General features: G+C 31.3%; 1 protein-coding gene across 1 annotated transcript; it reads right to left on the reverse strand.

Moving 5' to 3' along the window:
* LOC109726711 (uncharacterized protein At2g33490-like) lies at positions 2248 to 7475 on the reverse strand. The gene is made up of 10 exons (XM_020256489.1): positions 7393 to 7475; positions 6884 to 6958; positions 6691 to 6752; positions 6523 to 6591; positions 6100 to 6128; positions 5817 to 6024; positions 5049 to 5291; positions 4722 to 4775; positions 3159 to 4023; positions 2248 to 2574 (listed from the first exon to the last, which is right to left on the reverse strand). Exons 1-10 carry the CDS (start codon positions 7460 to 7462, stop codon positions 2564 to 2566), a joined length of 1686 nt encoding a protein of 561 aa, XP_020112078.1. The 5' UTR covers positions 7463 to 7475; the 3' UTR covers positions 2248 to 2563.

Consider the following 15824-nt stretch of genomic DNA (forward strand, 5'->3'; position numbering starts at 1 on the left):
TATTAATTAAGAAACAAATCTTTGTATATTTCTACCTCTCCTTCCCCCCTTTTTTTTCTTTTTTTTTTTGTTTTAATAAGTTTAAGAATGATTTTTTTTTCTTTTTTTACATTTTCTTTCGGGGAAGGAGAGGTAGAAATATACAAAGATTTGTTTCTTAATTAATACCCACATTCTCAACTTGGATTTTCGAAGATTAAGGTTCAAAAACCTGTTATGTATTTTCATGAAATTAATGGATTGTCTTTGAGAATCTTCACTCCCAACTTTCTCAGGCTTTACAGGGAGGGGCTTAAATCAATTTTTTTTGCACGAACTTTAAAGCAACATTTGTATAGGATGTCATATATACCTCCATGACACACCCAAAAATATAGGAAAACAAAAAGAAAAAAAGCCCACAACAATGAAATGAATACTCTTCAAAATTCCAAAGTAATCATGTCTCTCTTTAATTTGAGTACAAAGTAATCCTCTCATAGTTGGGATAAATAAGTACATAATTAAGCTGTTGATACTATCGAATTTTCTGCCGTTAGTTCTACCCTTTAATCATTTCCATCCGTGAGATTATATTATTCAACCAACCGCCCACTCAACCCTAGAGAATGACTATCATCCTAATCTGAGATTACTATCATCCTAACAGTATATCCTTTCATCCAACAGTCGAAAATTCGATAGTACAAAATGTTTGGTACTATCAATAGTATAGTAGTATAATTCTAAACAAGTCCGGCTACTATACTATCGATAGTATCAAGCTTTTGGTACTATCGAATTTTCTGCCGTTAAATCTACCCTCTAATCATTTCTATCCGATAATTTATACTATTTAACCAACCACCCACTCAACCCTAAAGGACTATTATCATCCTAACTGTACATCCTTTTATCCAACGATCGAAAACTTGATAGTGCGAAGTGCTTAGTACTATCGATAGTATAATAACATAATTCTTAATAAACAATACGAGCAATATATGCCATATATAAAAACAAACAAGTATTAGCAAAGTTGCCACAAAATAGAGAGAAATTATTGTTTTGTATGCGACAACTCTATTCAACAACAATAACTCACTAATATCAGATTAATCAATTGCTCACAAGAGGCACCAAAACAAAACAATAACTCTCTTCATGAACGATAAAGTGAATCAGAACTCGAACTGTGACACTCGAAATAGTCCCGCATGGAATAATGTAGGAGAGTGTGAAAGACTTATATATAACATATACACTATAACTAATAACTGAGTTTAAATATTTTGGATCTGAATGAACTATTACTGCCAATGAACTAGATCGTTATACTTGATATTAAAAACGGTTTACTAACCGAAAGTGTGAGGTGGGCCTCACATTACCTAGTGAACTCGATTAAAATTCGAACTTTATCCAAACGCGACCAAGTATAAAAATTAAAAACAGTAACCGTCCCAATAACAAAAAAAAAAAAAAAAAAAAAAACGAAACCACAACAGTTGGATTTTAAACTTTTATTCCCATAAGTGGAACTTGAATCGAAGGTATGAGATGAAATGAAAGAACGAAAGATTGAGAAAGAGTGGTGTACAAAGCGTGCACCGGGTGTAATCAATAATTTCTCGTAGTAACAACACCAACACTAAAGGCCCATCACAATCAACAGTATAAAAGGGAAACATATCATTCGATTTGTGCAAAATTGGTATTCAAAATTTATTACTTTCACTACGCACACCATTAAATGTCGGGAAAAAAAAAAAAGTATGTAAAATATCGAATTCTTTAAATTTGAGAAAGTTTAGCTACTTAAATGTATTTAGGAGAAAGTTCAAGGGCTAAACCACAACATTAGAGCTAAGTGCAAAGGGCCTTTTTGCAATTTATCCTAATAAATGCAGAGGTGCAAACAAAGCTATTGAGAACATTACTGTATTCACCCATTAAAGGCTAAATTACACTTTTGTTCCTCAAACTATGACGATGGTGACATTTTGATCCTTCAACTTTAATTCGTAATAATTTTTGGCTCAAACTTTGTAAATTATTATAATCAAATCCCACAGCATAATTTAATTGACTAAATATTGACGTTTCGGTAATGTGAAAATAATGTGTTATCTTAATTATAATAATAGTTCATAAAATTTGAGCCAGAAAATGCAAACGAATTAAAGTTTGAGGATCCAAAATGTAGTTTAGCCTCTATTAAATTACTCGAAATATTATCCCAAACAACCAAATTGACTCAATTTCATGAATGATCAGCTCATAGATCAGGAAATTTCATGCATGATCAGCTCATATCCATGTTTAGTTGCAAACAAAATTCCTTGATTAATGAATCATAGCACACTAAAAAGTGTCATTATTTTCGCGAAGACATGCTTCTTTTTTTTTCTTTTTCTTTTTTTTTCCTTTTTTCACTCTATCATAATAGCTGCCAAAAATGAGGATTATGGGTCTAAGCTAGTAATACACAGGTAAATAAATATACTTATATATACAAAATTATATGAAGATACAGCTAACCCGCTTTAGGTAGTTATGGAGAGCAGTGGTGATGGATGGATGATTACAAGGTTCCTGCAACAAAATGTAGCAAGTACAGTTAATCGGCGACATGTTATATTCGTGACTAGATTTACAAGCTAACAACGTAAAGAGTACATGTCAGTGTACGAGTAGTTGGAGATGATGTTAATCGATTGCGAAAAGTTCAAAGAGGCCTTCCTAGGATCTTTTGGGTGTTTAGTTCCCAAGAAAAGCTCAGAAACTGTTCTTCAGGAAAAAGGTTTTCAATGGAAAACACAACCTTTTCCACAGTTTTCGTTTTTTGGATTAAAAAATCCGGAAAACAACACTACTTTCGTATGAAATCTGGGAAGACTTTCCTAGGAAATCTACATTTCGAGGAACCAAAAAGACAGAAAATACTTTTTCAGCTAGAAAACTATTTTCTGAAATATTTTCCGGAAAACCAAACAACCCCTGAGAAAATTTTAAAATCGACAACCCAGATGCGAAGTGTTGTTATACTTTGAAACAAATTGAGATTTGCAACTACTACAAGCATCACAATCTAGCACTGGTTTGAGATAGGCTAAAACTATTTCATTCAAATATCAAATGAACCGAGTGAAGTTTAAAGTTTAAACACATTTAATTACCTCTTGGTCTTGCGTCTCCTGTGGTTGATTCTGAAGTGGTTGATCGTCGAGGAACACTGCTTAGAGATATCGGTGACAATGTGGGAGAAGCAACTTCTTCCTTGCCCCCTGATTTATTAGGACCCAACATCGTACCAACCCTAACTACAGGATCTCTTTGAGCACTCGACGGTATAGAGAAACTTCTAGTCATAGAAGCTGGTGGTGCAGGGAGTGGCGACGCGGCTTGCGCGGCCGGAGAAGCCCTGCTTGTCGAAATAAGCACTTGTCGTTTCGAAACCAACGGACCCGAATAGCCCACCAAACTACTAGTAGGCCCACTTACCGGAGGTCTAGGGAGCTCGTGGAGTTCGCTAATTTTGGGTGAGGATATTGGCGGCGGCGGCGAGGTTCTCTGTGGCGCGTAATTGGGCCGTGGCTTAGGTGGAGATGGGCCTTGATTGGTCGACCAAGCTTTGCTCGTGATTGGTCCGGAGAACGCTTCCCTCTTCATCTTTTTAACGTCGGATGTGGCGTATGGATAAACTAAAGGTGTACTTATAGGCCCACTATTAATATTGCTCCCCATGAAATCTTTTGTTAACGGAGACGAATGCCACAAATTCGTAGGCGCTCCTCCGCCACCTTTGCTTTCGAGACGAGCTGAATAATATGCATTTGTGGGGCCTCGTGAAGGCGAGTTCTTATCGTCGACTGGGGTTGGAAGTACATAGGAGTGGAACTTTCGCGTCGAGGATGGTTGCACTTGTTTTATTTTTTCAGAAGGATCAAATTTTGTATCGGGGTATAGTGGTGCAGATTGACTTAAAGCCGCAGGGTTCGTTCTGAAAATTATGAAATCTGATTGGGCTTTTTCAGCATTTTCCTGCATCAAATAGAACGAGTACTTGAAATCATTTTTTTGGGAATATCTACCTATAATCAGAATCACATTACATTTACAAGAATAGGTTATAAGAGCAACCATAACAGATTAAAAATAGCAAAGCAAAAAAAAAAAAAAAAAAAAAAAAAAAAAAAAAAAAAAAAAAAAAAAAAAAAAAAAAAAAAAAAAAAAAAAAAAAAAAAAAAAAAAAAAAAAAAAAAAAAAAAAAAAAAAAAAAAAAAAAAAAAAAAAAAAAAAAAAAAAAAAAAAAAAAAAAAAAAAAAAAAAAAAAAAAAAAAAAAAAAAAAAAAAAAAAAAAAAAAAAAAAAAAAAAAAAAAAAAAAAAAAAAAAAAAAAAAAAAAAAAAAAAAAAAAAAAAAAAAAAAAAAAAAAAAAAAAAAAAAAAAAAAAAAAAAAAAAAAAAAAAAAAAAAAAAAAAAAAAAAAAAAAAAAAAAAAAAAAAAAAAAAAAAAAAAAAAAAAAAAAAAAAAAAAAAAAAAAAAAAAAAAAAAAAAAAAAAAAAAAAAAAAAAAAAAAAAAAAAAAAAAAAAAAAAAAAAAAAAAAAAAAAAAAAAAAAAAAAAAAAAAAAAAAAAACTTCGATCACGACTTACGTCGAACTAATGAAGTATTTGGGGCTTCAATTTTATACTGCAACCATAAAAGCAATTCAACTGCAAGAAATTTAAAAGACTTTACCTGCCTATGTTCCTTCGAAGGCTCTGGGCTAACCGTCTGATTTACTTGATCTAACTGCATGCCAAAAAAAAAGGGCAATACTTTAACATGCCGAAACTCCGAATAATAAAAAAACTCAACTTTTGTTCTGTTTGATCTGAGTAATTTCTGTTTGTTAAATCTGGGAAAGGTGATCCTCTTTTAAATTTCACAGCTCTTAAGTGCTTTTCAATTAGAATGAGAAATTGAAGTTATGGGGTCTACATCAAAAGGCCTAGAGTTGAGGGGTTTAACTAGATTTTAACCAGAAGAAAATGAGTTCCGAAGGTGCAGGGCAAAAATCTATACCTCCATGGAGTTTCTAGATGCAAAAGCATCGTCTCGGTCTCTATTATTTATTCCATAGTCAAAACTCAATTCCCCATCATCGTCATCACTGTGATCATTCCCGTAGTAGTCGCCATCATCATTCTCGGAGTCATCATCTTCCAGACCACTAAACTGATAATCAATATGCTGCTTCTCGGCAACCTCCTTTACATGAGGTTCGATCGCCTCGAGGTACTTAAGCCCTTTCCTGAAGAAACTCAACTGATATCGAACGCGAGTAAGGTTACACATTGGGAATGTGAGATTTCATGTAAAAATGGAGAAACTAACAGGTAAATTACAAACATGGTCGAATGGCTTATTGTGAAATTTCACTCAGATGACCGGTCTTTAATTTGTTAGAGTTGCTGTAAACTTGTAAAGTACTTCAAGATCAGTCGTAATCATGTCCATTCATTAAGTGCCATTGAATTTTTGGAGTATGATGTGACACATCTCTTCATCAGTGAATTAAATGATACTTAACTCCCTGTTTAGCAACACCGAAATCAGTGGAATTGGGTGGAATTCCATCTCACTTTTCCTAAATTCCCTTAGATGGACAATTTTATTGGTTCATGACTCGAAATGATTTTCCACTGATTTGGAAACTGTCGGACCGAATTGTACCAAAATTCGAATTTCAGTGCATCAATTTCAACAAATTAAAGTTTAGCAACCCAAGTAAAACTGTTTGATAATTTCAGTGACCAATTTTGGTATGGTGAAGGAGAGCTTTAGTCATACCTGGGCGGCATGGTGGCGGGCGGCCTGTGTGAGAAGACTTCGACATTGACCTTGCTTTAGTGATTTTAATCGGAACACAAACAATGCTGCCTCCTCTTCATAGTCGACCAAAGCTGCTTCTAACTGCTCTGCAGAGTAAGTTTCGCTTTTGGCGTGCCTTAACTTTCCCTTTTCTCTATATGCCGCCAACACGAGTTTATAGTAATCTCTGAAGAGAAATACGCTAAAGATGAGCCTTCATTATAAATAAGGGTGAAGAGAAAATATCAAGGGAGCTACATACCTTTTACCATCACACTGGCGCTTCATATCCTGCGATGGAAAATAAAACTCATGAAACAAAAAGCAGATTATCGTTTGATTTTAGCTAATATCCCAACCTTCATGAGGCGAAGATTTTTGGGTACAATGCAAGTGAAGGGAAAATTACTGATTCACCAGAAAAAATAAAAGAGATAGATAGAAAATTAATAATTTATTATTATAATTAAGTGAATTTCTAGCATAGGAAATTAAATGTAAATATGCCCTGACTGCATGATACGCTTGGCTTTCTACGTCCTAACTTATAAGATTTTGTTTTCTTTATTTTTTTCAGACAAACTCAGAAAAAATTAGAACATGCATTTGTTTCACAATAATTAGGAGTGCGCAGTTCATTATGATCTTTAACATTATAATATGCTACATATTCAATAGAACTGACCTCTACATTCTGAAGCTCCCTGAGGAGAGACTCTGATGGGTTCGTAATTGTGTGGACAATATTGGCTCGCTGAAAAATGAAGTAAATATAAATAGCACCCACTATTATTGAAGCGTTTGCTGGAAATATGGAACAAGCGATGTTACATTAATAGCAAAAGCGACTCACATAGCTATCTACAAGTTTCTGAAGTGCGAACTGTGCTTTGCCCAGCATCATCAAAGCTCTACCTGTACGCAAATACGAAAAAGCTATAGTCTGGTCGCTAAAGTAAGCTTAAATATTAAATAAATTTAGTCCTCGTGCTTGCAAAGTTTAAATTCAAATCTTGCATACCAAATGCTTATAAAGAAAGACTTACTGCTATCTTCGTCGTCATTCAATGCAGTTTTTTCAAGCAAACATGAACCCATTTCCTCTAACGCTTCTGAGAACTCTGCAAGAACATATAGACACCTTTAGAAGAGAATACAACAGCATAGAAATAGGTTGTTTATATAACATGCTGGTCAAAATATTTGAAAAAAGGTTTAACAACGAATTATGGTAAAGAAGATTAAAGGTCATTTTGAGGAAGAAAACAAAGATAAAAAAAGAAAAAATCATGGTAATCCTAGAGAGAGGACAATTTGTAGACCCACATTCCATTTGAGCAACTTAACAATTACGTCAACTCGAACATGCATCTTTGCTGCAAGGCTCAAATAGTTGCATGAAGAAAAAAGTAGTTTGAAGAGATAGTTGATGTACTTCTAGCAATCAATAAAAACACATCTGTTTTTTTCACAGAGACTACTAAATACAAGGGAAAGCACAGAACAAAAGCATAAAGCTTTAACTACAGAAAATTTCAGGTAGAACATTAAATACCATATGCACTGTTTGTAGTGGCAGCTGCAGCAGAAAGCAAGCTATCGTAGCAGCCCCGCATTTCCTGCATCTCCTGAAAAAATAAGGCACCAACAATGAGAATCAAAAGTAAAATACTAGATACTAGATGGTGGTGTACAAATACGACATATTTCATAACCTTTTCAACTTCAAACGAGATGCGAAAAGAAATGCATATCAACTATAAGTGGCTAAACAGCATGTATATATTACATTACATATATAGTGGAACCTATAATATAGTATATTCCAAATATATTATAAGGTTATAAGGTAATGATAGTTGCCATATATACCACCTCTTGTAATTATATATACGCATCAATGGAACCCTAAGGGGATAAGCTCTTTTGCCCTTCTTTCAAGACATGCAAATAGTTTTGCAATTATAGCCCAGTTTGATGTCAAAACAATTTATACCTTTATACAATTATAACAATTGTAGGCAAAAACTTTGGGCTCTGGTCAATTATGAGCATAGGAATCTAGAATCGCTAGATAGTCAATTCAAGCAATGAGGTCCTGATTTATCATATCCTGCGACGGTAAGGATTGCTTTTATCCTTATTACCTCACGTAAAATTAATTTACCATCACTCACTAAAACGAACTACTTTACGATTGATACTTAAATTCAAACTTTCTTCTATTCATTGATAATTGTAATAGAATTTTTCCACTCTTGAGAACTCCACTGCAACACAAAGGTAACAAGACATAAACGCAGTAAAATCATTCCATAAAACTTCATCAAAGCGCGGTTTCAACAGTTCGTGGCTGAGCATTTGCCTTATAGAAGTTAAGCAACCCATCTAATACATAGCTTACGTATATAGTAAAAAAAGTAGGGCCAATTTTAAAATAGATCTGCGAACCAAGTTTGTTGCTTTGGTTTGCTGTTATTCAAGTAACTGAAATTGTGGATATTTTTAAATTACGGCCTCTATTCAGCAATATACTTGTTTTTGATTTGCTAAAAATTTCCCGAAAGCCCAGTTAGAGTTTAATCAAAAATCTAAATTTAAATAAGTTAGAGCAATTCAAATCAAAAGAAATTACAAAGTCAAAGAAGGTCTCAATCAGAAAAGATAAGTTGTAGAGCGATTGCATTATCAATAGTCCTATATAGTTTAAGGTTTTTCTCAATTGCATTTTTACCTAAACGGTTTTCACTTTTCCTAAACATATATCAGATCACAAAGAGGATCCAAATGTTTTTTGTAATAAATTCTTGAAGCAGATAGTTGAAGAAACCATACAGCTAATCTAACTTCACTGTAAATAGAAACACCAATAAGTTTTTAAACAAAAAAAAGAAAAAAAAAGCTTTTATAAAGATCAAATATACAAAACCACACGACAAAGCGTAAAAATCGAAAGAAAATCTCAACTCAAGCGTATAGATCAATAAGACGACTCCAGATAGATCTTGTTCCCGATCGGAAACCTAAAAATGGGATCTTGAGGCGTGACCGATCCCGATCCCGGCCGATCTCGATCTTCGATCGTACCGTGGGCTCAGCATGCACTAGGTGTCGAGGCCTTCGCGGGGCCCGGACTCCTTCTTCTCCGCTGTTGTGTTTGCTTGGAACCCTCGAACCCCGAGTCTGTCCGAAGGCGGCGACTTCATACTCTCCAGAGAGAGATAGAGATGTGTGTGATGAGCGAGGAGAGAAGAGAGAGAGAGTAGAGAGGGGAATCGTGGAGGGATAAAGAAGAAGAATAGAGGAAGGAGAGAGAGAGTGAGAGGAGAAGAGAGGCCAGGATCCAAAATGGAAAGGGAGAACAGGATTTTGAAGAAGACTCTCTCTCTCTCTCTCTTGCTTTCTTCTCTCCTCTCGCATCGCTCGTCTTCTTCTCTCTCCTCTCTCCTCTTCAATCGTCTCTCTTAATTTTCTCTATCTATTGATTGACGTATTTGACTCAGAGAGAAGAAAATAAAGTGGCGGTGCAATTACTCAACCCCACACCTATGTTCGTCTGAAATAGACCCTAATTTTTTTGGATTACATTTCATAGGATACCGCTGCAAACATAATAACGTTAGTAAACATAACCCTACAAAATTCAACTTTTATATGTGTCTCTACAAAGAGTCCTAATATTTTTAACCTGATGTCCTCTAGTTTGTTACCCGTTAAGAATACTATTTATTTATAAATGATATGATCTTTTTACATCATAAATAACGCACCTTTAAAAATCATCAATTGATTAATTAAAAAAGGTAAAAAAAGTCAATTTATCTCAATTAGATAGCTATGGTTAAGTATTTTACCTATAAAAAGTGAAAGCTAATTTTTTTTAATCTGGATCCTGAACGCAGAACATATTTGAAATATTCAAAGCTATTTTACACGAAATAATATGTGAAAGTTTGAACTGTCGTAGTGAATATTTGTAATTCACTATAATTTATCAGGGACATATATAAGAAATTTAATTTTTTTAAGAAAAAACTAATAAAACTCCCTCCTGTTTACCACTTTTCATTTTACTTACTTTGTTATTTTAAACTTGTATCACTTACTTATCATGGTTTTTGTATGAGAAGTTTATTATTTTTTAATTGAACACGATCTTAATTTTTAACTTTGTAAAAGTTGTAAAAACTTACTTTCACTTAGCTATTTTGATTCGTACTTACAGAATTGTTCAAAATTTTGCTTTGAGTATCAAACTTTTAATTTATTGATATACTCTTAATCCATACATAATTTACAGCTTATTTTTTATTTTAAAATTAACTGACTGTATATACTGGCTGTAAAAATTGAATTAAAAAGTTTGGTTGCAAAATAAAATTTTTAATCATTAAGTAGTCAAATCAAAAAAAGGTGATAGTTTAGGCAAGTTTTAAACACTTTTTACCCTTTTTTTTTTGAAGATAAGGTGATTTTAAGTAAAAAAAAATTTGAGACTTCATTTATTAGATTATTTGTGATTTTATCAAATTTAAAATTTTAATTACTTTTAAAAATTTTGATAAATTTTTAGCTTTATTAAGTATTGAAACTCAAATAAAAAAAAGTGATTGAATATAAAATTATTTTAGTTAAAATTTTAAGAAATTATTTTATTAAACTATTCAAATTATTTTAGTTAGAAATCGGTTAAAATTAAGAATTATTCTAATTTTATTTACTAGAAAGTAGAAAGTGATAAAAATCTAAAATTATTTAATTTTAAAAGATTGAAAATTTAGATGTCTCTATCACAAAATTTAAATAAAGACTCCTCAAATTTTTTTTTATTTGAGTTAATATAAGTAGTTATGTTAAAATTTTAGAAAGTGATAAAAATCTAAAATTATTTAATTTTAAAAGATTGAAAATTTAGATGTTTCTATCACAAAATTTAAATAAAGACTCCTCAAATTTTTTTTTATTTGAGTTAATATAAGTAGTTATGTTAAAATTTTATAATTTAATAGATATATATTAGCTATTAGCTGTTAATTAATCTAATTTTATCTGATAGAAGATAATTAAAATTATTAAAAATTTAATAAAATCATTAATGAAATTAACAAAGTTTCTACTTCACTCACTTTGGAAAAATCAAAAGCCGAGGGATGTTAGTCCAAAAAATAAAAACTGAGGGGGTTATTTGCAAGATGGCCCACAATTAATAATTTAGAGGGGTCTTTTTACACGGTGTGAGAATAGCAACGTTTTTTTTTATCTTTTCCTTTCCGCTTTGACGGATTAGTACATAACGGCCGTTAAAACAGTTATAATTACCGTTATAGCTTTTCACTTTAGCTATTGTTCAAGTAATTAACACAAAAATTAAAAAAATTAATTTAATTTAAAATCTTAATAATATAATTTGTAAAAAAGTTTTCAAAGTGATGTTGTTTAGGTACCACCAATGATTTATGACCAAAATTGATGGTTTCAAACAAGGAATGGGTCATCAAAATAAATATTTTAATTTTATTTATTTATTTATTTATATATATTCATTTCTTTAAAACCTTAAACTCCTTATATTTTATGCCATTATTAGATTACAACAGATAAAGTTTGAGAATTAAAATGTCACGTAGTTCAAATTTAAGAACCAAAAAATCTTATTTAGCAAAATCTCTCTTATATTAATTTAAAAGGACCAACATTGTGTCTCATAAAATAGGTCGGATTGAACTGAATCAAAATCGAATTACACGAGCGTTGCGTGTCTGTATACTTTAAGCAAATTAGTTGTCCCTTTTCTAACAGCTTGAATTTTTTAAATTATTGCAGTATCCAATCTCGTAACATTGTACATCTATACACTTTAAGTGAATTTATTGTTTTCTTTTGAACAGCTCGAGCTTTTAAAACTGTAGTTAGCGCTTACAATCAAACATCTTGTAGCTTATAATTGTGGTATGAACGAAAGCCTAAGACTAACATGTCGTTTGATATTTTTCTATCTTCTTAAACATTAATTAGTTATAATTTGAAATACCGACGTGAGAATCTTATTATTATTGTTGGTTAATGATGTTTGATATTTCAAAAAAAAATATTTCAAAAAATAATTTTTTTTGCTGTAAAATTATTTTCCGTTCATTTTGTTTCTAAAAAAATAATTCTTCTGCAATTTTTGTTCAGATTATATAAAAAAATAGTTTTTTTCATTTTTCATATCTTTTATCTGAAAAATAAAAATCGAGATAAAAAGTATTGTCCGTGAAAAACTTTCTTTTCCAAAATATAATTTTTTAGATTTTTTTTTCGAGAGACCAAAAACTTCATTGATTGCAATATAATATAATATATATATATAATATATATATATATATATATATATAATATATATATATATATAATATTAATAGTATAATATAAAATAATGAAACGCGCTTATGCTTTAAATAGTACCAAGTTGTATTGTGCTTGATAATTTTTAGCCAATTGGATTAAGAATAGGCAGTAGGATGATGTGGGCCCCTAGGTGAGTGGCGTGGTTCGGTTGAATAGTATAAATCTAGAACGGGTGAAAATGATAGTGGCCCCCTATTGATCTATATATATATCTGAGAGAGAAGAGAGTTGAGCTATGAACTTTGACAAAGTAATCACCATCATGGTGTATTAGGTTTTAAGCCATTGGATCTACTTTTGATTAATTAATACTCTTATATATCACTAATTCACTACCACGCCACCTACCACCATGCTCTCAACGCTCACATCTCTCCATCCAAAGGGCTAAAAACACACAAGTATCACCCCATGATATTATGTTACAAGTATTCTAGCCCACCTATATTATATAATAATATATAGTTATACTAATATGTTATTATAGTATACTATATACTAGATATATTGTAGTATAGAATATATATATACCTATAAAATTTTGGCTAGAACTATATCAGTAGTAAACAAGCCGCCGTTTTACTATCTATTTGTTTTCGATGATACGAGCTTCATTGGACGATCGGCTCCGTTGAACATGATCTATACCACTTGAAGTGTTTAGAAATCAAATTTCAAATCTTTTCAACATCATTTGCCTAATGATCAAAGGGTTTCAAAATTTGTAATTTTAATGGTCGATAAGAGGCGTTTTCTCGTTTAACTGCGTAAAGATATCTAAATCAATTGAATTTTTTGTTAAAAAATTCTTTAAACTATTTAGAACAAGATCTATACTCTTGATCTTGATTACAATACTCTTATCATCATTTTTTAAAGAATATTTATTTTCAGCCATTCATTTTTCTGTTCACTTCATGGATAAAAGAACAATATCGAAAGTGCGCGCGAAATTTGATTTCTAGGTAGTTTAAATAGTTTAGATCATATTTAACGGAGCTGATCGTCAATTTGAAAGCTCTATCATCGAAAACAAATCGGTAGTAAAACGGCTCGTTTACTATCGATAGTATTCTAGCTCAACTCTCTCTCTCTATATATATATATATATATAGAGTCCGGTTATGGTGCTTGTAAAAGCACAAACCACTTGGTGCTTGTAAGTTTTTTACCGTTAGATCTACTCCTCAGATCATTTTCAACCGTTAGATTATACTTTCAACCAACCACCCACTTAACCCTAGGGGACCCACACCATTCTAACCGCATATTCTTTAATGCAAGGGCCGAAAACTTACAAGCACCAATGACTTGGTACTTTTAAAAGTATAGAAGCTCAATTCTATATATATATATATATATATATAGAAAGAGAGAGAGAGAGAGAGAGAGAGAGAGAGAGAGAGTGCGGCTAGGATGCTTATGGAAGCACGGAGGGCTCCGTGCTTTCACTTTGTTTTCGATGTTCGAACTTTCGAATCGACAATCGGCTCCGTTAGACTTGATCTAGAGTATTTGAAGTGTCTAGAAAATAAATTTTGCGATTTTTCGATATCATTTGCCTAGTGATCAAAGTGGCTCAAAATAGTGTTGCTGAGAGAGGAGCACTCAAGAAGATTTAGTGGCATCTCATGAACTGGGAAAGTTGGAGAATGGAAGAGAGGGGCATGCATGGCTCCCTTTCTTTTTCTTTTTTCTTTTGTTACTCTTCTCCCTCTTCTCTGTTTTCTTCTTCTCTTATTACTCTCATTCCGTCTATTTTTTATTTTTTTTTTCTTTCTTCTTTTCTAAGTGTGTTGGTGTAGGTGCAAAATTGGGAGAATTGGAATAGGTGATGAGGACGGCACCGGTGGTTTTGCCAGCAACAGCGGCAGACAGCAGGGCAACGGAGGCGGCTTCTGCGGCATCAACGCCGATGGCCTCGCCTCACCTCACCTCGATCTCACCCCACCATTAAGGGATTTTACCATTTGCTTAGTTCTTATTACTATGAACATCTCATATGCCCACAATAGTGAAAAAATAAAAATAAATTTTTAAAAAAATTAAAGAAAGACATGACTTCTACATATGGTAGTAAGATAGATCTTTATCCAGATTTACACAATTTTTTATTTTTTTAAAATAAAAATATAATAAAATGATGAAATTTGATCGAACTAATTATGTGTCATGTTAATTTTGTTCATATTTTAAAGATGAAAAAAAATGATGAGATTGTGTATTGAACATATGATCCAGTATGTTGTATGTGTATTTTAAGTTGTTGTTATTATTATTATTAGTCTGGATAACGGGGGGCATGGGAGGAGGAAAGAATGCTGATGTATTGGTTGAAACATTCTAAAATTCTCATATACCCTAAAAAAAGATAAAGAAAAGGATAAAAAAAGAGAGGCCTGTAGTATATCTTCACAACTTCTTATCTATTTTCATTTTTTTTATTTTTGATATTATGTTTTTTTTATTTTTTTTGGAAAGTTCAAAATGCCTTTTTTTAATAATAAAAAGTATTATTATGTAGGTGAATTTCTGATCATTTTTTTTCTATTTTAATTTTTTTTTTCTTAACTTTTCTAGAGCATATGATCCATTTTTACTTTATTTAATCTTACTTTTTCTTAACCATAGTATAAAATTAAGTACAAATACAATATCTAGGTGAATCTCTTTTTATTGAATAGAAATGATTTATGCTTCACAACTTCTTCTGTGGCATATATTTTTCTTCTTATATTGGCAAAAAAGAAAAAACACAATATTTAGATAAATCTTTTTTTGTTTACTTTTTTTTAACTATAAATTTTTCTATTTTATTTTTCTACTTAACTATTTCATTATAATTTTACTTAACTATGATATAAAATTAATCGTTAACTGCGCTTCGATCGTTAACCGCAGCGAAGCACGGGTTCTATACTAGTACTCATATATATATATATATATATATATATATATATATATATATATATACTTTGGTCAAATATTGAATGACAACTTATTTAAAATATTCTAAATTTTTTTAATTATTATTTTTTTTATTGCCGAATAAATTCTAAGCGGTGATAGAATGGGGAACAAGGTCTAAGACTTTTACTTTTAAATTTGAAAAAAAAATTTAACTTTATACAAAAAAAATAAATAACAATTGTTTGAAGCTTCACATTTTAGTACAAAATCTAAAAATATTTTATTAATAAAATATTATTATTATGACAGGTTAGATTTGTCTAATACTTTAGCATGTCATTAGTCATACAAAGAATTAATTTTTGAATAAAAATATAATATTAGCTTTTCTTTTTCTTCAAAGTCTCAATCACTTTTATGTAGATAAAATAAAACAGATTAACAATTGCATCATTGGTCTTCAATTTTTATATAATTTTATTTTAGCTTTAAATTTTTTTTGAATTTTTGTAACTAAGTTTTTGGTCGTTGTTTATTGTTTCCAAAGTCCCCCCTCCACCATAAATTTTTGACAAAATAATAAAACTTTTAGAAAAAACTTCAAATGCCATCTCCGCGGTTTCACACTTTCTCACTTTAGTACCCTATAGTTTAAAGTGTATCAATTTAGTACCCTATGATTTTATT

This window comes from Ananas comosus, linkage group 21 (assembly GCF_001540865.1).
Source record: "Ananas comosus cultivar F153 linkage group 21, ASM154086v1, whole genome shotgun sequence".
Taxonomy (NCBI): domain Eukaryota; kingdom Viridiplantae; phylum Streptophyta; class Magnoliopsida; order Poales; family Bromeliaceae; genus Ananas; species Ananas comosus.

Bases quoted from the DNA above. Each gene is read 5' to 3' on its own strand.
- LOC109726711 (XM_020256489.1), bottom strand. From the start codon at position 7,462: ATGCAGGAAATGCGGGGCTGCTACGATAGCTTGCTTTCTGCTGCAGCT. The intron at 6,959-7,392 runs GTATTTAATGTT...ATGTTCTTGCAG, and splicing joins CACTACAAACAGTGCATATG to AGTTCTCAGAAGCGTTAGAG. The intron at 5,292-5,816 runs GTATGACTAAAG...GTTCGATATCAG, and splicing joins CCCGCCACCATGCCGCCCAG to TTGAGTTTCTTCAGGAAAGG.